At 50.7% G+C, this 24,654-nt stretch overlaps 1 protein-coding gene across 4 annotated transcripts in view; it reads right to left on the bottom strand.

Moving 5' to 3' along the window:
* Positions 1 to 895: 895 nt before the first annotated feature.
* Positions 896 to 24,654, bottom strand: part of LOC116940188 (cGMP-dependent protein kinase 2-like) — a 28,987-nt gene continuing 5,228 nt past the window's right edge. For 3 of the 4 annotated variants that reach the window (XM_032949572.2, XM_032949570.2, XM_032949571.2), the window contains exons 2-21: positions 22,704 to 22,976; positions 20,618 to 20,680; positions 20,275 to 20,519; positions 18,355 to 18,521; positions 17,167 to 17,280; positions 16,076 to 16,181; positions 14,678 to 14,741; positions 12,594 to 12,671; positions 11,561 to 11,655; positions 9,889 to 9,957; positions 9,521 to 9,607; positions 8,019 to 8,169; positions 7,594 to 7,730; positions 6,779 to 6,868; positions 6,297 to 6,438; positions 5,853 to 6,016; positions 4,465 to 4,587; positions 3,150 to 3,212; positions 2,583 to 2,649; positions 896 to 2,441 (exon numbers count right to left, since the gene is read on the bottom strand). In XM_032949572.2, coding sequence (XP_032805463.2) covers positions 2,346 to 2,441; positions 2,583 to 2,649; positions 3,150 to 3,212; positions 4,465 to 4,587; positions 5,853 to 6,016; positions 6,297 to 6,438; positions 6,779 to 6,868; positions 7,594 to 7,730; positions 8,019 to 8,169; positions 9,521 to 9,607; positions 9,889 to 9,957; positions 11,561 to 11,655; positions 12,594 to 12,671; positions 14,678 to 14,741; positions 16,076 to 16,181; positions 17,167 to 17,280; positions 18,355 to 18,521; positions 20,275 to 20,519; positions 20,618 to 20,680; positions 22,704 to 22,850 — 2,268 coding nt within the window. In that variant the 5' untranslated portion in view covers positions 22,851 to 22,976 and the 3' untranslated portion in view covers positions 896 to 2,345. Of the gene's footprint in view, positions 2,442 to 2,582; positions 2,650 to 3,149; positions 3,213 to 4,464; positions 4,588 to 5,852; positions 6,017 to 6,296; positions 6,439 to 6,778; positions 6,869 to 7,593; positions 7,731 to 8,018; positions 8,170 to 9,520; positions 9,608 to 9,888; positions 9,958 to 11,560; positions 11,656 to 12,593; positions 12,672 to 14,677; positions 14,742 to 16,075; positions 16,182 to 17,166; positions 17,281 to 18,354; positions 18,522 to 20,274; positions 20,520 to 20,617; positions 20,681 to 22,703; positions 22,977 to 24,654 lie in introns of those variants that run through there. The other variant, XR_012941255.1, reaches the window with a different exon arrangement.

Genomic DNA, 24,654 nt, shown 5'->3' on the forward strand with positions numbered 1-24,654 from the left:
TCAATCGGTAAGGTTTGTCACGCAAAAAAAAGAGCAAATCCGTTACGAGTTCAAAGCCGCAACATTTACAATTCTAGTACGACGTTTAGCCAGTAAATTAGATGGAGGCGAAAGCCTTCGTGTTTAATCACAATGATACTACATCATTCGCTAGAGGCCATTATCTGCTGGCGTCAGGGTCCAAATTTGACAAAGTTGAACACTACACCTGTCAACCACTTATCAGTGCCTACCTTATTACAGACCAATGCAGATCTTATTTGTCACGCCTTGCCCCTTATAAATCCCAACGTTCATCCTATACACGACTATACACTGTGCTATACACTATACACTACACTATACACTACTATACACTACACTACTACATACCTGTCAACCCCTTATCAGTGCCTGACAAAAGCAGTTCTAAAGAAATTAGTTTTCAATCTAGATTTCAAAGTGCATAGCTCCAGTGGATTCCTTATGTCGGAACGAAGAGCGTTCCAGACGGACGCAGAAGCGCACCTGAAAGCGCGTGAAGCAGTGACCGTCTTTGTTCAATGGCCAGCCATGAAAGAGACTACGGTAGTCTCATGTGTACACATACTCTATGAAAATATTTTTCCCCACATACCATATTTATGGCAACTATATATATTTTATACAGATGTAAACTATTTTTTTAAGGAACTAATAATAATACATGTAAAAATAATAGACAATAAGATGCACTTACTTTTCACACTGATGGTTGTACAGTATAGATGCCCAAATGGGTTATTGATCAGCTTCTGTTTTGGTAGTGTACCATGTTACGATCCACCATTCCATCGCTTTGCTTCGATTTTACGTCCTGGTTTTCAGGAACGCATCCTGGGTGTGAACCGGGGTGTGCCTGCATTTTTGAATCATGCAATTTGTCTGCAATTTATTTTTTATTTTTGGCGAGTTGTTGGAATAATTTACAGCATGGAGACACTCTACTTAAATTACTACAAAGGGGAGATATAAAAAAAAAACATTTTGGAAATGCATCATGAATGAAAATTGATAATCCTTGGAATCTGCGGGGGAATAGGTGAATATAATTGCCTAACTAATGTGGTCATCCATATCTTTCCCAGAAAACAGGTACCCCAATAAACATCAAATGTTGGGCCAATGTTGCACGTTTACTGAGATGTAGCGCTCGATAATGCACCCTTTATCTTACACAGCTTTTATAAAAAAATATCCTTTTAATTCGCTAACATCTGGAAAATATGGCAACATATGCTTCTTTAGATGACAGTTTATAATGAATTTCCACGTATGACAAAAAAATCATTGATTCATAGTACAGATTAAACACGGCGTTTTGTTGACAGTGAAACGATGACAACCCCATAGCGTCTGACGATGGCACAAAGAACGAGAGCTTACACAGCACCGCGCAGTACAGTATATTCTAATTGTAAATCTCATTCTCACCCAGGGGAATGTACAGAGATTATAAAACTTGCACCGCCAGCAGAAACAAAGTATTACATCAAAGAGGACCATACAGTGGACACTACACAGCGACAACATTCCACAAACTGGGACAGCTCGTTATGGAATGTTTCACTGAACAAATGTACGACAAACTGTGCGTTTGTTCTGATGGTAGCATAACAATCTCAATGCCATAGATGGGATCCAGATGGCATGGTGTTCTTGGCAAGTCCTGGGCAAATGGCAACATTGGGCTTCTTCATTGGCAGAGAGAGTATGGATGGTACTTTGACAGAAATACTGTCACAAATTTCCATGGGGGGACCATTTCATGTTGCCGGATTGGCCTGGGAGACGTGGCACATGATGCTGTCTCTGGGGGTGTGCGCGCCCGTCGTGTTGAGGGCTGCGAGATTCGGCGAGTTTGTGACTAATTGGATGTTTTCGTAAGCCGTTGTGGAATGTGATTCAGAAAAAAAAACCCTCTTAAATAATTGTGCTCTTTTGTGCACTCCACTTTAACAAATGGTGCACTTTTGAGTTGAGTTCATTTACATAAAAAGATAACTTGGATTTTATAGCATTTAAATACGACCGCATATGAACACGTTGTACAAAAAAACACTGTGCATATTTATTTTATAGACAATGGCAGTCAGTCATAGGCAGACTTGAACAGGGCAGAGTGTTGACAGCAGGCATTTCTGGCGGAAGGAAGTCACAGACAATAGAGGCAGCGAGAGGAGAATGAATGACTTCGCACCGAGAAAAGGTTGAAGGTTGGGAAAAAAAACGGCAGCCCAGGTCACATTGCCCTCCATCTGATGCTGCGCATGGCGGTAATGCGAGCGCGTGCGCAACGTTTGTGTGAGTTGTACACGATCCTGAGGTCAGAAGTCATGATCCCAGCCCGACGTTTCATCTGGGGGTACGTCCAGGTCTTCTGGAAACCAGTCAAAGTTCTTGAAGTCTGTGGGCCCTGACACCTGCATACAGCACCAGGCAGACGACCCCACATTTATGTCGATATGCGACCGCACCACGAGATGCTGCACAAAAAGAGTGGACTCCCTAGCTTGAGCGTCAGCTGAGTTGCCCACATAAACGGACTAAATGCAAGAACCTGCCTCTCTCTTTAGCGGGGAGGCCAGCTGATTAGATCGGAGGCTTTCCCAGTCAAACCCCTGGAACCACCTGCAGGAGAAAGGCACAGCAGTAAACCAGCTCAGAAATTGAGTGGCGCAGTGTAAACACATTTTTTACACCACAGGGTTAGGAGTTGTCTCAACATGTGATATTAAAGTAATATATTTGTCCAACAAAGCCTCACATGTCATATATGTAGAGCCAACCAAATTGTGCACATTGTCCGAGTAGAAATCAGTGTAAACATATAGATGGCACCTCGACAGAAATACTCCATGAGGGCCATTTCATGTTGCCAGATTGGCGATGGGAGGCTTGTGAGACGTAGCACATGACGTTGTCTGGGGGTGTGTTTGCTCATCAGGTCGAGGGCTGCGAGATCGTTGGAGTTTGTGACTAATTTATGTAAGCTTCTTGTAGATTGAGAGTTCTGAAAACAAACGAGTTTGTGGTCGTCGGATGGATTCTATTTGAACCGCCCGACAAAGCATTGTGTGGAGGAGCAAGGCACTGTGATGTGGGTGATGGATCATGTTGCAGGGACTCACTTGTGCTTCCTCACGTCCCCTACGCCGTGCTTTTGGTTTCCCAGTCTCTCCGACGGGTTCTGTCTGGGAAGCCAACAGTAAAAGGTACGCAACACAATATAACCGTTAAATTTCGATTTAAAGCTTTCGTGACTGCAAGGATTCATCTTCTTTGGTTCTTTCGGTAAAGTCACGTAGAATGAGAATAAAATAATAAATTGATAAAATAAAATAACACAATAAAATTCTCACGACGTTTCCGCCACAACACAAGCGGCCTTCATCAGGTGAAGGGACGAGACTGTCTGGAGCACAGCGCTGGAGCGAAGCTCGCAGCCCTTGACCTGATGGGCAAACACACAGGACAGCGCTGGAGCGAAGCGCTGTCCTCCAGACAGTCTCATCCCTTCACCTGGTGAAGGCCGCTTGTGTTATGGCCGAAACGTCGTGAGAAGTTTATTGTGTTATTTTAGTTTATCAATTTATTATTTTATTCTAATTCTACGTGACTTTACCGAAAGAACCAAAGAAGAAAAATATAACCGTTATCATCGTCGTGGAGAATACAAGAAACGAGATAAATAATCAGACACAATAGCTCCTTTATTCATCTGTCCCTCCAAATAAGTTAATAATTTTTTTTACATATTCCATCAGCTGCAAGGCCTTCTGGGAATGCATAATAAAATGTATGTTCAAACTGGTCAAGCCTTTTCTTGCATTGAACCAATGCTGCTGAAATGATGTACTCCCAAATGGCCGTGTGGTTGACGGGACGTGTAAAATATACTTTAATTTTTTATGTGAAGGGATGGATATGTAAAGGAGACAGAGCGTCTAAATATCTTTATTTTTCTGCAAAGGTACAGATCAGGGTGTTCAGCACCAATTTCTCTTCTCTTTGCTTCTCTGCCCCCCTTCCCTTCCCCTGTAGTCGCTAAACTCTTATATCCTCTGCCTGATTATATCGCATTGTACGTGTTTTTTACATGGATTTTAAATGGCGATCATTTAAATTGAAATAAAATTTCGATTTCACGAATCCCTTTGTACATCACAAGGATGCAGAAATAATAAACGAAGATGATGATGACGATGCGTGGCGGTGTTGTTTTGGTGTGTTGTTATTATATCTACAAGCCCTTCAATTTTCAAAGCTCTTTAAAAAAACATGACCAATATGAAACCGGCAACAAACAAGCAGACATACAACGCCGTTTTGTGGAAAAGAGATGGATGGGTGAGCGTGGATGGGTCAGCAAGAACGAGTGAGTGTGGACGGGTGAGCATGGATGGGCGAGCGGAGCGGACGGTAGAGCGAAAGAGCCTCCTCCACCTGCACAGCCTGCGGATGATGTCCTCGGCCCTCTTCCCCACCTCATTGGGGAAGTGCACCCTCTCCATGCCCCACAGGATGGCGTTGTACGTCTTCATGGGGTCCGTGCCTGAGAACGGGGGACTGGGCGAGTGTGACGGTGGACGACACGGAGAGGGGGACTCGTGAAGCGGGGGGGGTCGAGTTTGTGTGCAGGGTGGATGACAGACGGGGGTGGCAACAGAACGGTGCGAGTGACTTCACTTCGCTTGTGCACGCTTAAGAATCTCCGGGACTGTGACGTGGTGGCCCAGAGGTAGGTCGTTGGCCGCTTGTTGCAGAGGTTCGCGGTTCGAATCCGGCAGGCTGCCCTGGTTAATACTGCGTGCGTGTTAGCCATATAATACGCGCTGTTCGTTTCAACAGTGGACATTAAATAAGAAGTGTAGGCTACGCTGTGCCGGCATCATGGTCCAAACTTGCCAACTTTGGAAAATTCACTCCCAAAGAAAGTAAATTCATTGGGAAACAGCAATCATCACCCCCTACTGAAAACAAATTAGGACCCACCTGACAAAATATTTGAGGCTCAGTGAGACTTTCCTGGGTACACAAGTGTAATAATAATATGAGCTGCTAGGTGATTTGTGAGCCAAGTTTTGAAGGTGTCTTTTAGTGGAGGGACGTGAGTGAGTGAGCGTGGGGATAACGCTGATACGTTTAACCCACACAGTGGAATCTAAACTAAACTGTATAAAACGAAACTGTTGTTATTTCACCAGGTAAGACCCACTGAGCTATATAATTATTTTTCAGAAGCGACCTGGCCACAAATGATAGCCCAATGAATTTGGAAATTTATAGCACTCTAAATGGATGTTTCTAAATGTCAGAAAAAATGGAGGACTCGATGAAAAATCCAAGTGACTACAGGGAGAACATGCAAATTTCAAATATAGAGGCATCAGGGTCAGGATCGAACCCACGACCTCCTGTATACCAGGCGAGGTAGTTAATATCTCGCCACTCCGGCACCCATCAAAGGTTTAGCGTTCAAAGTCAAATCTGAACTAATCGGTGTTCAAACAATTATTGAGTTGTGACACTATAAAGGCAGATCGAGTGCGTTGAAATACTCCACAAATGACACGAATTGATGATCGTAAGGTAATTTTGTGTGTTTTTTAATAATCACCGCTAGAGCTTTTGGGAGTAGTCGCCCAGCCGACATGGAACTTTGGGCCAACGTTGGTCCAAGATTCCCACAACCTCATGCCAACGTCGGTCAAACGGTGCGTGGGTTTACTGGACGGTGCGTGGCGTTGTGCCGGCGCGTTGGTGGCTGGGCGGGCGAGTGCTCCGTGAGCGAATGCGAGCGAGCGAGCGGGCGCCCGTCACGTGTGACCCACACGCCGGCGAGCAGCTCGTAGACGAGTACCCCCAGCGCCCAGCAGTCGGCGCCGCGGTCGTGTCCCCGGTTCACGATCATCTCTGGGCACACGTACTCGGGCGTGCCGCAGAACGTCCACGCCTTGCGCCCGCAAGCCAGCTTCTTGGCAAAGCCGAAGTCTGCCTGGAGGGACGCCAAAGCAATCCGAAAGTCACATTCGGCCAAGAGCTAAGAAAAAGGTTACCCACTCCTGGCTCACAGCGCTTGGAATCAAAGCTGTCCTGGTTGGGCCCAGTGTTCAGCATTTATTCTCTCAAGCTTTTGTCACGCACCACTGCGGGCATCTTTGGGAGTTGATTTCAAGTCGAGAGGAGAAATGTTCGGCGGCATGTGCGTGCCAACACGGGACAGCGCAATTTCAAGCGTCAGCTCGGGTGGCCCGGCGCGTGGCGGCCGTGTTCACCATTTTGATGTAGCCTCGCGCGTCGAGGAGCAGGTTCTCGGGCTTGAGGTCGCGGTAGAGGATTCCGCGCGCGTGCAGGTACGCGAGCGCCTCCACCACGCACGCCACGCAGAACCGCGCACTCACCTCCTGAAACCCGCCGCTGCACAACACGGACAGAGACAACGTCCCCCTGCTGTGAAGCCCACACAGGCCGTCGGGAAGCGAGTGCGGTTAGTGGTACGGCACGCGGGGGGGTGGGGTGTTTGGCAGCGCCACGGCCGACCGCCTTTGTCTTCCCCCGGTGCTGATGTTTTCACACTGCACCAGGTTACTGATTTAAGGCCGAGTCGAACTAGGGGAGACCCATGACGGACTCAGATGTTCGTCACTGGTGTTGACCGTGAGTGGGAATCGAACCCGGGTCGCCGGGTTCATAGCGCGGCACGCTGACCGCTACACGCCACCGCTCCCCACCGCTCCCCAAGTGTGTGCGTGCTCACCTGTCGCGCAGTACGCTCCACAGCTCACCGCCGAGACACGCCTCCATGAGCAGGAACACGAACTTCTGGTCGCGGAACGTGCGGTAGAACCTGGCGGGGCGCACAGGGCAGGGCCCGCAGGGATCAGGCGGCCGCAGCCCGGGCCGCACGACGCAATGCGATGCTACGCTACGCGACGGTCTCCATCTACACGGGTGGCCAGGATCATCACCTCTGGGCCCTCTCTCGTACTTCGTCAACGAAGTTAATGATTATTTAGTATTATGTTTGCAAGAGTTTTCAGTCGAACTAGGACCCGTATCCAACAAAGGGGTTGCTTGCCTCTAAACATCTGGCAGTTCGCCAGCATTGATTGGTCTGAGCGAGCCTGACTTTACCATGCAGAGACCGAATATCGAAACTGGTCCAAAGTTTGTCTTGCAATGAATCAAAAGACCCAACGCAGAAGATCCCTGGGTTTGACCTTCCACGAAAGCTCATGGTCCACCCTGAACTGCGTCTGCACAAACCATGGCAGATGCGGATACCTGATGCGCAAATGGAAAATGTAAAACTCTCCACTAGCCTACGACTGCGGTCATCCAGAACAGACCGTACAACGTATAACGACGCAATGCCCGATCCACAAATAGGAAGGAGGCGTCGCAGCGATACTACTCCGCTGCTCCTGACGCGGTCACCTGGCTTGACCACCTCAATGTGAAAATGATGTTGTTGCTCCGCATCTACATCAGTCGTGCGAAAGATGAAGAAGAATGCTGTTGCAATTATTCACCCGGACAATGCCACCCCCCACGCCTCCCCCGAGCGCTCACCGCACGATGAAGGGGCAGCTGCACTCTTGTAGGATGCGCTTCTCCGAGTACACGTGCTCCTGCTGCCTCGACTCCACCACAAACTTCTTCTTCAGACACTTGAGCGCGAACGTCACGTCGCTGTCCTTCAGCTTCACCTGCGTCACTCGGCGACAACCGCCGACGGTAACAAATCAACAGCGACGGTTATGGCGATGACGGCGGGCGCAACCACCTACGCAGGGAATCATTTCAGCCGTGTTTGTCTGCGTCCGACACCCGGGGCACACCGCATCCGGTACACCTCTATGGTGTGACTATCGGCCACACGCCGCACTACTCTGGTCCATATATCAAGCCCTGGGAGCACGCGCTGAACACGCGCGTGCGTGTGTGCGCGCTGTATAGCCGGGAGACGGTTGGACCGGCCCGAACGCGGCACTCACCAGCTGCACGCGGCCGAACCCGCCGACGCCGAGGGTGGCGATGACGTCCATGTGGGCGCGGGGGTCGGAGGTCGGCAGGGCGGAGAGCAGCTCCATGAGCCGCGTCGTCTCCTCGTCCAGAGTGACCGGGCTCAGCTGGGACTGGGGTCGCCTAGCAACGACCGCCACGTGCGCACGGGACGCGCGTCAGGGATAGCGTTAGCATTGAGAGCACGGGTGAGCATTGGGATGGGAGGTTAAGGGGTCAGGGTTAGGGCTATTCTTAGTAATAGAGTGAAGGGGAGGATAATGGTTAGGGCTTGTTGTGGTAGGGGTTAAGGTTTAGGGACAGAAATAGCGTTAAGGGATAATTGTTAATTTAGGTTTGGGATAGAGTTAGGGTCAGGTTTCCAGCTATGGTGCCCTTAGATTAGAATGGCTGGCAGTGGAGAGAGAGAGTTAGGGTCAGTGTTAGGGTCAGGGTTAGGATCAAAGCTAGGGCTAGGAATATCATTGGTGTATATTGCTTAGCGGAGAGGATAATGCTAGGGTTAGAGTGAGGGTCAATCTCAGGATCTAACATATGGTCAGGGTTAGCTTTATGGTCAGGACTGGGCATTTGTATCAGTGTGGAGTGCCTGCTGGACTGGAAAGGATAAGTTTTGAGTCAGGGTTAGGGTTAAGATCAGGATTAGGGCCAGGATAAAAATGGTTGGGTTAGGGTCATAGTGAGGGTTTGGGTTGTGATCAAGGTCATAGTCAAGGACACAGTCAGGGTCAGCTTAGGCTCAGGGTTAGGATCAGGGTTAGGGTAAAGGTCAGGGTTAGGGTATAGGTTGGAGCGAGGTTAGGCTCAGGGTTAGGATCAGGGTTAGGGTAAAGGTCAGGGTTAGGGTATAGGTTGGAGCGAGGTTAGGCTCAGGGTTAGGATCAGGGTTAGGGTAAAGGTCAGGGTTAGGGTATAGGTTGGAGCGAGGTTAGGCTCAGGGTTAGGATCAGGGTTAGGGTAAAGGCCAGGGTTAGGGTATAGGTTGGAGCGAGGTTAGGCTCAGGGTTAGGATCAGGGTTAGGGTAAAGGTCAGGGTTAGGATATAGGTTGGAGCGAGGTTAGGCTCAGGGTTAGGATCAGGGTTAGGGTAAAGGTCAGGGTATAGGTTGGAGCGAGGTTAGGCTCAGGGTTAGGATCAGGGTTAGGGTAAAGGTCAGGGTTAGGGTATAGGTTGGAGCGAGGTTAGGCTCAGGGTTAGGATCAGGGTTAGGGTAAAGGTCAGGGTTAGGGTATAGGTTGGAGCGAGGTTAGGCTCAGGGTTAGGATCAGGGTTAAGGTAAAGGTCAGGGTTAGGGTATAGGTTGGAGCGAGGTTAGGCTCAGGGTTAGGATCAGGGTTAGGGTAAAGGTCAGGGTTAGGGTATAGGTTGGAGCGAGGTTAGGCTCAGGGTTAGGATCAGGGTTAGGGTAAAGGTCAAGGTTAGGGTATAGGTTGGAGCGAGGTTAGGGGCAGGGTTCGGCGGACAGGGGCTCACTGGGCACTCCGCTGCTGGTCTCTCTGCGCCAGCACGGCCACGTACTCCTGCAGCTCCTCCACCGTCCCCACCGTCTGCACAAACGTCCTGCAAAGGGGGGGGGGGGGGAACAACACCGTTGGTGGCTGCAGCAGGAATCGAATTCTGGACTCCATGCAAATTGGGGGCGGCTAGCGCGATTCCCGCTCAGCCACGTGGCCTCCCACTACCGGTGACACGTGAAAGGTTTTTAAAATGTATTTACAAAATGCATCGTGAGTCCTTACGGCCGGTGCGGGAGTAGGGATGTGGTCCGGGGGGGGAGGGGCTAGAAAAAGTTTCGAGTCGTTGGTGGGGCGGGGGGTGGGGGGTGCGGTGGGGGCACTTACTGGTGGTCGATGACGAGGCATTCGACCACATCATCCGCCGCGATGATGTTCGCCGAGCGGACGTCTTCGCTGTCGAACGCAACAGCAGCAGGAGCGACGTTCACGTTCACAACACAAACCAAAAAAAAGCACGTTCGTGTGTGTATTTTTATAATCGCGATGAGCCAATGCTGTAAAATGAAATGATAATAACCAGGGCTTAAATGATCACTGATCGCTGGTAGACGAGGAGTAGTCGGCACGCGGCCACAGTAGGCCACAACCATAGTGAGAGGGCTACTGGATAGACGCCAGGCACTGATGTTTAATTTAATCTGGAAGGACCCAATGAGCTATGAAGATCTTTGTCCAGCCCCAAGCTGGGGTTGGACAATGGCCGAAACATCACCGAGGGAGTTGAAAAAGTAGGTTAAATTCAACAATTGTGCGTAAAGTCGAACAGAACCACAGAAGAAAACACGACAAAACAATTACACAGAGAAAGGATAAAATGACACTTTCAAATTTACAGCTGTCAAATCACAGTCGCAGTGGCAATGTGGTTGTAGTTATGTATGTATGTATTATGTGTGTATGTATGTGTATGTATGCATGTTGAACTTATTTTGCAATGTGCGTAGCCAACCGTGCTAATCGGAGGCGCGGGGGAGGGACAACAAACTAAACACGAAAAGCAGTTCAGTTGACATCAACTACAACATTTCTTGCTCGTAAATTCACCAAATTGAGAGAGCAAGACACTAAGGGGATTGGATGATGTGTGGCCGGGTTTGTGCTCCATCCCAGACAGACCTTTCTGAAATGAATCTCTGATCGTAACAGAGATAGTCACAGTAATTGTAAACATTCTCGCCTCCAGTATAATAATACGCCGTTGTGTTAAACAGTCAGGGCAAAGGAAACCAAGGGATGAAATCATACATGGGGCAAAAACCCGAGAGGAGACATGCGTGACGAGACACGGACACACACACACACGTGTACACACAACATGCACGTGGGTCACCTGGGTAACAGGCACAGGCAGAAAACTGACGATGACGGTAAAAAAAGAACCCCAACAACACCGTAGCGTTAAAAGGAAACATTTTCTAAAAGGTGACATTTCGTGCAATGGGCGTTCTTCACGCGTCTAGGGACACGGGCTATTTCTCGAAATGTCACCTATAATGACTCGGACTGTGTCACCTGCTCCGACTTACAGAAGTCAGGGGCTTCATGAATGAGCAACAGAGGACCCTAACATTTATGTTGTGTGCACATAAAAAAATGTGACGTCGGGAGCGATGCGACTGGAGTGCTGTTACAAGGTGCTTTGCTGTCATTTTAAGGACCTTTAACTCACTGACAACAACACTTTGTATGTACGTATGTTGAACTTCTTTCACACCGTACGTAGCCGACCGTGCTAATCGGAGGTTAGCACGGTCGGCTACGTACGGTGCTGTGGACAGATGTTGGACAACCAGAGGACACGCAGCCGATGAACGTATCGACAAGATTGCATCGGATAGGTAACGGCTGACGATGACAGTGACAACAACGGTGATTACGAATAAAACAAGAAGCCCTGAGGGCTACGATAGAACGGCAATCTGAGACTGGGCACTCTGTGACGACAGCGGGGAACTTTTCGCGTGCCGGCGGCAGCGTCTGGCCCGTCGTCCGTCACCTGATGAGGGCCTTCTCCCCAAAGTACCGTCCCACCCCCAACACCTCAATGTCCCGCGGCTCGTCGCGTCCCTCCTCTGCCTGCGTCACTCGCACCTTGAGGCCGCCAGACGTGAGGGGGAGCGGAGCCGAGGTTTGGCGAGATGGGTGGGGGGGGGGAAGAGGAGGTTTGAAAGGAGCAGAGTCGCGAGGAATCACGGGCGTTAGGGTTAGGGCGTTGGTTTTCGGACACTCAATCGCACAGGCAGCTGCGAGGAGGGGTAAAACCAGAGGTGAAAAGCAGAAGAGGCACGAGGGGGCGACGTTGAACACCAGACGTGACGGGCAAACGGAGAAGTGGAAAGGCCAACCCTGGCAAACGGGCGAGCGGCAAATTGGTGTGGGGCACAGCATGCTGGCCGATAATACTCTGGCCCTACCGATGATCCTAATCTGAAAACACTTGCCAATCAGCTGCTCGCATTTTCATCGTGTTTATTAAGTGTTGAGCCAGATGGGCCAGGATCGGGCATATCAGGCGAGGTAGTTAACATATCGTCACTGCAGAGCCCTTGGGAGCTCAGTAATTGGGGCTCAGGATGGAAAACAGTGCTGTGTCCGTGGAAGGAGACAGGAGACATTGTCTAGGTGGAGGGGAAAACAGGAAGGTCAATTAGAGCCAGGTTATAAGGGGCTTTTGTAGGAGATGGGAAGATCGTGGAACTTGTGAGCCGCATCCAATGCGATTTGGATTCACATTAACATCACCAGACAAGAGAGTGTGTGTGGGGAGCGGAAAGGCAGTGGTGAGCGCGCTGCGCTACGAACCCAGTGACCCGAGTTCGAATGATTCTCGTTCACGGCCAACACCGTTGACGATTATTTGAACCGCTCCTGGGCCTCCCCTAGGTCGACTCAGCCTCAAATGAGTACGTGGTGCGGTGTGTAAAAACACCGCTACTGGGGGGGGAGAAAGGCGGTCGGCCGTGGTGCTGGCCACACACGGACACACGCGCGCACGCGTGAGGCATTGGCGCGCATGCGCACACACTCACCGAGCCACGGGCAATGATGAAGAAAGTGCTTCCCTCCTCGCCCTGTCGGATTATGTACTCGCCCTTGACGTAGCTCTCCTGGCGTTGGGAAGAGTCAGGGCAGAGGGGACGGGGAGAGATGACAGTTTTTGGGGGGTTCGCAAGCGAGGCGGGTGGCCGGGGGGGGCGGGGGGGGCGGGGGGGGGGTGTGTGGCAAAAAACAATTGGGGAGCTGCAACGCTCCAGAGACGGGTCCCGCACACCTGAACCATCGGTCGGGCAAATTGACAGCGTTGCGAGTGAATCGGCTGTGTGCAACCCGAGGCATTCACAGGAGAGTTGAAGTTGCACGATTTTGAGAGGGATTGGTGGCGCAAAGCGATCGCTCAGGTGTGTGGAGCCGCCTCAGGGCTCCCGACCAACCCAGCCCAGCGGATCCGACTCATTCTCGCAGCCTCGGTCAGACACAAAGACTAAGATGGCCTGAATAGACTGTTGGGGAAAGTGCTGTTAGCGAGTACCTATTGAGGTCGGCACGGCACACGAGGGATGGGTGGCCTGCACCAGGCCCGACCTCCTTTGTCTCCCCCACATTGTGCCAGGTATGCCGAGTCAACCGAGGGAGGCCCAGGACTGGTTCAGATATTTGTCACTTGTGTTGGCCGTGAGCGGGAATCGATCCCGGGTCGCCGGGTTCGTAGTGCAACATGCTAACTACTATACTGCCGCTCACCACACACACACCCGCACACGTGTGTGTGTGCAATACGAAATGGCCACAGAGTTAGGATATGGGCAGACAGCCGCACGTGCACACACCGCGGGTAGGTGACACCGTGCTAAGAGGAGGATAAAAATAGCTCAGAGATAAACCGAACGGCGCTCAAGGACTACGTGACCCCGGCTCTCGTGAGGCTCTGGTGGAGAGAGAATGCCGGTGGAAATTGTTCACGCCTCCAGCGGCTGTGACTTTAAAAGGATTCAAATTAGCGCGTTTTTAAAATTCATACCACTTACGGGGGATGTGCGCATTAGTATTTCTGGGCCACACATAAAGAGGACTATTTGGATTCTCAATTTAATGGTTTTGTTTTTGAGTAAGCAAAATCGCTGGCACAGACTTTACCAATGTAGCTCTGTAATTAGGAAGAGTAAAAACAATTAATTGCACTGGACTTATGAAGTCACGAACTTTTCTTGAAAAAAATATATATATTTACCAGCGTCTGTGCGAGGGATAATTGCTGCAACGGTGTCAAGCACGAGATTGTGCAGATGTGTTTCATGAACACCTCTCATTATTTCCCACTTCTCGAAATCAGTGGGGAAACTGCCTCCCATGGCTCGTCAGACCAAGAGGCAGGGTCCTCTCCCTCCAAGTCGCCGTCAATTCTCGTCAGTGCTTGACGCGATGTGACAATCCCACCACGGAAAGAAATTAACTCCTTCACTAAAATGCGCCCGCACATCAGATGGCTTCATTTTGTCGGTTTAGCGGCTGTGGAGGTCACATCGCCTGGCTGAAGGTCAAAGGGTAAAGGAGCAGCCCGGTTCTTTTTCTTTCGTAATTGCTGACGAAAGGGCCTCCCACGAGACCCAGAGCCCCCACTGGAGGGGATTTTGTCTCTTCTCTTCCTCACTGGCCAGATGTCTTTGAAGAGGCGGGGGTGAGTACCTACACCTCTGATTAGCACGGTTGGCTACGTACGATGTAAAAGAAGTTCAACATATATACTTACCCCATCAAACGCAACCTTAACTAATTGTGGCGTACCCGTTTCTACCAATGGGCAGCGTGGAGATTCGAGAAACTCACGCCACTTGTTTCAGCAGCCGTGCCGGGAAATGGAACCCAGTGTTCTGACCATTCCACCGTGGCAGCTTCCCGCTGTAAGGGCGGCCTGCTATCAACTCTGCCAGCTCGTGTGTTTGAGGCCCACGAGACCGCTCGTTTGCTCCTTGACTGATGGGCCGGTCGATTTAATCGACTTCGCTGACCCGTGGACGGTGGGCAGGGGCTGCCATGATTTACGGGACTTTAAATGAGGGTTTAATCCGGGATGGGGTTGGGGGAGGGGCGGTGTGAGATGAGTATTGCTGCTCACCACCTCCATGCAGTCCACGATGCGTGCGAGCTTTTCCTCGGGCAGCTGTCTGAGCAGAGACACGCTGGGGGAACGGTGGGGGGGGGGGGGGGGGCAGAGAGGAAGGAGGGAGCGATTGATTTGAGAATTAAAGAGTCCGAGCCAATAAACTGTGAAAGGGCAACTCGAGGCCTTCCATTGACAGACGCGCGAGAGCCTCATCGTTTAGCTGATCGACTGGTGGGAACGGTGGGCCACTCCCGGAGTTGTCAAACCACAATTTAAACGGACGAATCACAGCCATTCTAATTGAATTCGAATGTTGAAAAGTGAGGGTTGTAGAGGTTTCAAACATTCCGCATTTTTTCCCACGCAAAATATTTTTTTACTCTGATGACGACCGTTTGTGTTATGGTCGAAACGTCGTGAGAATTTTTATTGTTTTATATATATTTCATTATTTTGTTGTTTCCCTTCAACGTGACTTTACCGAAAGAGCTAAGAATATGAATATAGAGAAAACACAACCAAACTAAATGAACACACGTCGGCGCCGTCGTGCGAATCCCATCGCTAACTTGTGGCGAAGCAGGCAGGTGGTGCGACGGTGCCGTCCGTCAGTGGCAACTAAAAAAGAACCTGAACCTGGCCCTGCGTCTCGTTTAATTCGAATCGGAATAAACAAGTGGCCTATGCGCAATGCGTGTCACCGCTCGCACGGGGGCGGGGGGCGGGGGTGGGGGGGGGGAGACAAAGGAGGCTGTGGGCTTCCCGTGGCGCTTGACTGCATCGCTCTCTCCGGTGCGCCGTGCCTGCTTTCAGTAGGCGCTCAAGGGCAGCACTTGCCTCCAATGCCCTTTCGGGGTAAGTGCGGGAGGATCCTTTGTGGCTTGGACACAGCGGGATGGGTTTGGTGCCTGCGTTGAAAGCGGCACCGTGCGTGTGGTGTCGCTGAAGAGAAATACCCGTTCCACGAGGTAGTGCCATGCGGTGCAACGGGGGTGTTGGGAGCCACGTGGTTTAGCAGCAGTGCCCCACGGTGCAGTACGCTTTGATGTGTCGCTGTGCAGTATGGCGTGGTGTGGTAGCGGCGTGGCGGTGGTGGATCTGGCATCCGTGCGGTGTGGTTCATGGTTCCGCGCGGTCTTGGTGCGGTGCGTTGAAAAAGCAACAGCGTGCGGTTGCGAGTGCGGCGCCGCGTGGCACGTCAACGTGAAGCACGGCGTGGTAGCGCTGCAGCGTGACGTAGCGCGATGGCTGCGCGGTGCCATGCGGTGCGTTGCAAGGAGGCTCGGTGCAGGGGCAGCAGCGCGACACCACGCAGCGCGATCACGTGGCATGGCACGGCACACTGAAGTGCGGCGTGGCGGAGGCGGGGTGTGTGATGCGGCGGCGGCGGCACCGCGGCGCGCGTCACACCTGCGCAGGAAGTGCACGTGCTCCTGGTGCCGCGCCTGCTCCTCCCGGATGACGATCGCCTGGAACGTGAGTCGGTCGAGCACCCACACGCGCACCGCCGTCACCGCTGGGGTTGGCCGCACAATTGGGGGGGGGGGGGTGATGAGAAGGCGGCAGTCACTTCAATTCGAGGGTTTTATTTATTTATTGATTTAAGACCGGGCACTTAAGGGAGCACACGAAGGTGACCAAATCAACCTGGGATGCAGGATTTGAGTCTGGACAGAGCTCCGATGGGCGACCGCCAAGCATCGAGCAGGCTGCTGCGGGAGATGTTGCCAGCAGGAGCCAGTGCAGCAACACCAAGCGTTGTACGCGACCGCACTATATGCTCCGGTGTCTTACGTGCCGCATCGTGCACCAACGCCGATATGAAGATGCTCCACGCAAAAACAGACAGCGTTCATCTTGTAGACCCACGATCCGCCAACCCTTGCCTCCAAAGCGATGGCTCTCGCAGGAGTGCACGGCCGTTGTGCGGCAGCTCGCGAGGAATAAGCTAAACTATTTATAAAAATATATATTACCAGGTAAGACCCACCGAGCTGTACAGCTCTTTGTCAGAAGCGACCTGGCCACAAGCGACAGCTCCGCGAAGCGGCTTATCACGTGGAAATTTATAGCAGCCAAATACTCTAAGCGCGTCATGTTCATTCTAAAACTCGTCGCTCCTTTCACCGGGAGAGAGACAACCAAAACTCCAAATATACAGCAGGCATCAGGGTCGGGATCGAACCCACGACCTCCTGCATACCAGGCGAGGTAGCTGACATCTCACCACTGGCGAGATGTCAGCGCACTGTGCCAGGAGCCTGTCAACCTGGCTCGATTCTCATCAGCGGCGAGGGTGAGTGATATCCGAACCAGACCTGAGCCCCCACTTCATCAACCCGCGTTAACCGGTGTGGTGAAGTATGGTTAAACAACCCCCCCCCCCCCCCCCCCACCACCCCGTGACCAACTTGGCATGCGGAGGCATTCATCCAGCAGTGGATTGCAAGAGGGCTGCGCAATAGCAGCAAGAGACGGGCATGCGTTGCTGGGGACGGCACCTTTGACGGTGGCGGTGCGCTTGCAGTTGTAGAGGATGGCTAGCTCCCCAAACACGGTGCCTGGGTGCATGTGGCCCAGGCAGGTGCCCCTCTGCTGCATCTCCACCACACCCTCTGACCATTAGCATCATCATTAGCATTATCAGCATCCTCATCAGCATCATCATCATTTGCATCTGCACACTCATTAGCATCGTCATTAGCAGCAGCGTCATTGGCGTCATCATTAGCAGCAGCGTCATTGGCATCATCATTAGCAGTAGCATCATTAGCAGCATCATTAGCAGATGCATCGTCATCATCATTAGCATCACGAGCATCGTCATTAGCATCAGCATTAGCATCGTCAGCAGCATCAGCATCATCAGCAGCATCGCCATTAGCATCAGCAACATCGTCAGCATCGTCAGCAACTTCAACAGGAGCATCATCATTAGCATCTTCAGGAATTGCAGCATTTAGCATCACTAGTATTTGTATCATCATAAGTAGCAGCAACGGTATTTATATAATTTATCTCAGGCATCACCACCAAAAGCTGTAGCAGCAGTCACCGAAGCATCCTAATCACTTATCCTCATCATCAACATCATCATCAGAATCATGGTCAGTAAGTTTTGACATACCATTAACCAGCAGCACCATTATCATGATGATCATCATCAGCAGTGTCACAAAAATGTTTCATCAACATCATCATCAAATATGGCAGTCTAAAAGTCCCGCTCACAGCCAACAGCAGTGACGATTATCGCAACCGGTCCTGGGCCTCCCCAAGGTCGACTCAGCCTCAAATGAGTACCTGGTGTGGTGTGTAAAAACATCGCCACAGGGGAGACAAAGACGGTCGGGCGTGGTGTTGGCCACTCACACCCTCGTGTGCCGTGCCGGCCTTCATAGGTGCTCGCTAACAAGCACTTGCCCCAACAGTCTGTTACAGGCTACACGGGGGATCTTTTTATCTTTGTGTCTGACCGAGGCTGCTAGAATGAGTAGGATCGCTAGGCTGGGTTGCTCCGGTACCTTAAAGTGGCTCCACACACCTGAGCTATCGGTTGCACCACCAATCGCTCGCAAAATCGTGCAACTCAACTCTCGTTTACGGAGAATGTGACGGCGTGGTATGGCGAGCATGGCGGTGTGCGGTGCGGAGAGAGTCGCGGTGCGACGGCTCGGTGAGTGTGGTACCTGCAAGGACGTACAGGTGGTTGCCCGCCTCGCCCTCCCGGATGACGGCCTGCTCGGGCGAGTACGCGCGCTCGTACATGCACTCCACCATGCGGGCCACACGCCCGTCCTCCAGTCGCCGCAGGAACTCGTTCTTGGCCAGCGCGGCTTTGATGAGCCTCTGCGAGCTGCGCGAGACATTGGCGCACGGAGGACATCGCAACGATCGCAACGATCGTGACGATGATGGGAGCTCTTTCGCGTGCGTGTTGGTTACCCGGCCCGATGCCTTCATCGCGAGAGCGAGCGGCTCGCAATCGGAAGGTCGCGAGTTCAAATCCTGGTTGTGGTGGTTGACTCAGCCCATCGTCCCTCCGAGGTTGATGAAATATGTACCAACTTTTGGCTAAGTCAACGGCTGGTTGCCATATGGATGGACTTGCCCCTCTGTCTTATGCATGTGGATATGTCCACCGCTGGCTCATGGCTGTAAACAGGAGATCTCAGCACCAATGCTGAAATTAGCATTTGGGCAGGAAGTCACTTTGACATTAATGTGTGCTTTACTGCAGGGGTCCCCAACCCCCCGGGCTGTGGACCGGTACCGATCCGTGGGCTGTTAGGAACCGGGCCGCACAGCAGGAGGTGAGAGCGGTGAGTCCGCACGTGGCCCGCCCATTATTTTATTATTTACCACTTCCGTCCGCGCCTCTTTCCCGCACTGCGTACTCGTCTCAACAACAGTTTTGGTATAAAGCCCACAAGCTCTAACCCCTAGTAGCCACAATGAGTAACAAACAAACGTCGCTGGAGAGCTTCTTTGAAACCGGTCCCTGGTGCCAAAAAGGTTGTGGACTGCTGCTTTACTGGTTTCATTTCCAGAAGTAGCTCCCAGCACATGCAGAGAAACGTCAGACATTGTGCTGGACAACACGCGGTAAGACCTGGAACCACATCCGAGAGAGAGAGAGCTACAGCAACAACCACTAAATCGCATGACTGGGTCGACTTAAGCGTGAGTGCTGAGTAGGGCTGAACGATTAATCGATTTCAAATCGATGAATCGCAATTTGAAACAATGCGATTGGTAAATCGCAAAGGCTGCGATTTTTTTGCGATTTGAAAAGTCCTATTACTTTCTTATTGGAATTGTCCTATTTTTTTATTACTATAACTTTAGTTATTTAACTTAACAATTGTTCTGTGTTTGATTCTTCTATTTCAATAAAAACATTTTAATAAATAAATGTTGGAAGCAATTCATATATTTTAAGTTCTCATCCTTGCATTAGAATATGTAGAGCAGTTCATATTTTGATGTTATCATGCGGTAATGCTCCATCACATGTTTAAAATCTATTACACAGTGAATGTTGAACTGAAGCTTGACTTAAAAAAAGATTTAATCGCAAGTCAAATTGCAATATCTGTAAAAAAAAAATCGCAATAAGATATTTTCCCCAGATCGTTCAGCCCGAGTGCTGAGGTTCCATTGGCTGAAGCGGCGACCTCTGCTGGCGAGCCAACATCAAAGCACTGGGCACTGGAAACTCCTAAAGTGAGAGAAGTGGCCGACAGCGAAACGAGGAAAATCTGGTGGCGTTAGGGCGGTAGGTATGGTCACAACTGATGGACGAAGGGATGGGGGAACAGGCAGACAGTCAGAGAGAAAGACGGACGGATAGATTGACGGACATTCGTATTGAATTTAGGACTGATGGAAATAAGAGGGACTCATGGACGTATGGGGAGATGGACAAATGCATGGAGGGACGGACAAACGGACAGAAAGATGAACGGATGGAGAGACGAGGGACGGATGGCGGGCCAGGGAAATTGACGGGACGAACCATTGGACAGAGTGCTGAAGAGCCAGATGGAGGGATTGACAGATCGACGAACGGATGAGAGCCCGACCCAGAGGCTCGCGTGGGGCCTCACCAGGGGTTCTTGTGGACACGGGCCCAGCACGCGGTGCCCCCCACTTGCTGCCGCGGGAGGCTGGAGCTGGACGCCGGCTCCGCCGAGACCCCGGCTTTGGCCAGGGGCCGTGGGCCCGGCCCCCTCTGTACCGCGTGCAGGAGGCTGGGGAGGAGGCAACCCGACCCCGGGGGCGATGACGGGGATCCGAGGGGACCTGTCGGGGCCCCGGACGCGTGACCGATCGCCTCCTGCAGCTTTCGCACCTGTGGAAGGGTCAAGGGTCACGGTCACGTTTGAAAGGCGTAGGTCAGGAACCTTCTTGCTGCACTGCTTTCTGGAGACGCCGTCTCGCTCGGCTCACCTGTACCGTACGATGTCTGAGCTCGGCTTCCAACCCAAGGACTCTCACTTCTAGGTCCCGCACCTGTAAATAAAATACAATTCGGTTGTCACCGTACAGCAGACGCACTTCACAACGGATCTCACTCGTTTTATGCCAGACTAGTAACTCGTCGCTCTTTTGACGTGTAAACAAATAATCTCAGCACTTTTGTCAATCACACTGCCGTATAGAAAAAAAAGATGTAATATTCGACGTTTTGGGCAATAGCTCTTCTTCAAATAATTTCTAATGTCTAGTTCTGCAAGGGCAGTGCCATCGCTGATCATGTGACAAGTCTGTAATTTCGTGATAAAACAAAAGCACTCCACTGACCTTGAGGACCAGGATTATCTATCATTCACTGTGCATTTTTAAACCACTAAATCGCACTATACATAAGTTACGGAATTGTTCAAATATCTTATCCCAACATCCTTGTCTACTGATAATAATCCTCTATAACCAGGCGAGAGCCCATTGAGACTGGCATTAACTTTTTCAAGGAATAAACACGAATGAACGTAACCGTTGTCTATTACGGCAATTGTAGAAAAACAGCAAAATAAATATCAAATCAAAGCAAATGATAGCAAAACAAAAACTAGGCCAAGATCATAATATTTGGCACTGATGATGCATCAATTCATATATTACAATGTATTTTGTAGAGCACATGCCACCGGAAATCGTGGATTCTTCCAATCGCAAATTCGATGCACGTGTCATCGTGATCACAAGAATCGATGTAAACCGATGCATTGTTACACTCCGAGCATGGACAACCAGCTGCAGTGAACTCCAGACATGGGGAACAGCAAAAGTAAAAACGTTTATTTGCTTAACTAGGTGGGAACTCGGCGCAGTCGCCGCAAGAGTCACCTGGGTCACCAAAATGACAAAAACGAAACATAAAAACCTCAACAAAAACAACTGCATCACACGAGTAACTGAGCACATTTCAAATGTAAATCCATGCAGTGCAAATCGGCGAAGGGTAGATTTAGCTCCAGATTGAACGCGGGAAAAGAATCACTAAATGAAAGCTGACAGAATCACAGGCATTGAATAAGATATATAGGGTTGCACCGCGTGTTGTTCAGCGTGCCTGTCTGACGTTTCGATTCCAGAACCCAAAACACAAACATCACAGAGGGAGATACATGACGAACGGGAACAACTGCAGCACTCTTGCCCATTCCAGCAGTTGTTTCTGGCTGTGGTGGTCCCACCTGATGACGGGCGCTTGTGTTGCGCCTGTAACGTCGTGATTTTATTATTTTTTTATTTTTTTCACCTACGTGACTGTACCGAAAGAACCAAAGAGTATGGGATCCTTGCAGTCACGAAAACTTCAAATCTAGAAGGGTACAACACAGCCTGAAATGGGGGGTGGGGGTGCCGTCTAGAGGTACTTGGGCTCACTGCCCCAACGCTGCAGGGGCAACGATCTGATGTGTGGGGTGGAAGCAGATGAGCGGCGAAGGGAAAGAGTGGGACGGAGGGCAATGATTGAACCGAACAGTACAGGGGCAGGTAAAGTAACAAAAGCGCGATGGTCGGCTTCGTTGTTTTCTTTACTTTTGAATAAGCGCCCACAAAAGCACTTGCAGCAGCGGTCCAGCCCAGTGCCGGATTAAGCTAGTGCGGGGCCTGTAGCATGATGTTATAAAGGGGCCCTAAATTAAAAAAAACACGTAAATATTAAAACACAAATGTTTAACTTACATAGAAAAGTAATTGTATTTTTTCATTTGCTATACAGCCAGATAATACGACAAATCACTCACCTTAAACACCCAGTCGTTCATAAAAGTTGAAGGTGGTATAGTACTATAGTAATAGAGCAAGTGCAGAATCACTGAACCGGAATTGATAGCTTGAAAGCGTTAAGCGCGGGGCCCTTGAAAGTGCGGTGCCCGTAGCATTATGTAGCTACTTGTGCTACTAGGACTCCAGCCAGAGAACAACCTCGGAGTGCCGTGGCAAAAGAGGTTTCACGCGTGGGGTAGAAAATAAAAACTAAAATAAAAACCGAAACGTTAAGAGCGAGAGCGGGGGGGGTCACCTGTGCCTCTCTTTGTCGCAGCTCGGCACGCAGCAGCGTCTCTTGTGGGCTCCCGGGCCCCGTGGGGGGCGGCGGGGGTCCAGAGGGGGCCATGGATGCCGCGTCGGGGTCACGGAGGGGGTGCGTCTTCACGCTGCCGTTCCCCATGGTCCTCTTCCCCCCCCCCCCAACGGGATAAGCCCCCCCCCAATCCCCCCTTCTCGTGGGGTGACGTGGACTCCGATTTGTTCAGGTGCTGTAGGTTGTGGGGGTCCCGGTGAGACGCAGCCACACCTAAACACACACAGCCACCCACACATCCCCCGCGTACTCAGGTTGTAAATGTTGTGGCTTGCCTCTCCAACACAACCGGTGTGCTGTACGAGTATGCTACACTACACACTACACTAGTGCTCTACCAGTAACGAATTGGCACGTTCCGTTTACGTGACAACCCTTACTAATTGGCTGTGTCGGGTGGTGGCGGGCTTAACGACACATTTATATACTTGGGCGATCTAACCCCAAACCCCACCCCCTGTATTATGGATGACATTGGTCGCGAAAGCCTACTACGTGGTAAACTGTTGAACAGACTGTTGCGGCGAGTGTTGTTAGCGAGCGCCTATTAAGGGCACACACAACGGGCTGGGTGACTGGGGCGCCAACCGTCTCTGCCCAGTGCTGGATGTTTCCACACCGCACCAGGCGCGGTTAACTCATTTGAGGCTGAGGCGACCTAGGGGAGGCCCACAACTGGCTCGGATATCCGCCACCGTTTACGGTGTTAAGGGCAGTTGCCGCCATCCCCCTGCCCGCACACAATCCGCTGCTAATGGCTCGCCACTCGCGTGGGCGATAATAAAGAGGTATAAACCTGGATTTTTTCCAGAGCGAGACGCTGGTCAGCGACAGGGCCACACAGCAACTCAAACTCGGGCGATGGAGCAAACGCTGGAGGGGCGCCTTGCCACTCTCGGCTGTGTTCCGCTCGCGTTTGTGTCTTGATTCGTCACTTTAAAAAAAACAGTGAATCGTTTAAGGACTTGATTTGACATATGTCTTTGTTTCAATGTTGGGTTCGGCTTAAGTTTGTGCGACGCTATAGAGTCGTTATTTTTTGTGTCAACACGGAGCTGCTGAGGCCTCCTTCTCAGCAAAAACTTTCGCAGCCTCCGGCTCTGAGTAACAGTGCAGCATACGCAGGCACACGCATGCAATAATTATTAACCATTTACACTCGCATTGCACATCATAACACATGATTACAACACATCCGCTCATGTAGTAAGCTCATACATTACAGTCCTGTTAGTGTTTAATTTGTCAGTCTCGTCCAAGTATGCGTTCTTGCTAGTCTATAAACTATTTAAAATCAAACTATTTTTTTTTATTTTACCAGGCTGGGCCCACTGAGCTAAAATATCAATTTTTTTCCAGAAGTGACCTGGCCACAAATGACAGCTCAAACGATGTGGCTTATCACGTGGAAATGCAGAGCAACCAAACACTCTAAACGCACGTTGTTGATTTTAAATGAGGGGAAATTCGGAGGACCCGGGCAAAAAAAATAAATCCACGTGACCACGAGGAGATGGATAGACTCCAAATATACAGCAGGCGTCAGTGTCGGGATCAAACCCACGACCTCCGCCATACCAGGCGAGATAGTTAACATCTCGGCACTGGGGCACCACGAGACGGAGGTGGTTTGTTGGGTCCCCGCACGAACTGCCTCAGGCTGGTTGAGTCTGTGTGACAATCGACGACCAACAAAATTGGTGCTGCTGAGGCAGTTGGTAGTCCTGGTGTTGTCCTTGATACCTCATTAACCTTTGAAGCGCACATTAACAAAGTCACTCAGGCTGCCCATTTTGTCTTCTTAGAAACAAACGACATTATATATATATTTTTTATTTTACCAGGTAAGGCCCACTGAGCTTTATGTAGGTATTTTTCAGAAGCAACTTGG

This window comes from Petromyzon marinus, chromosome 8 (genome assembly GCF_048934315.1).
Source record: "Petromyzon marinus isolate PM22_M1 ecotype Great Lakes invasive population chromosome 8, UKy_Petmar_22M1.pri1.0, whole genome shotgun sequence".
Taxonomy (NCBI): Eukaryota; Metazoa; Chordata; class Hyperoartia; order Petromyzontiformes; family Petromyzontidae; genus Petromyzon; species Petromyzon marinus.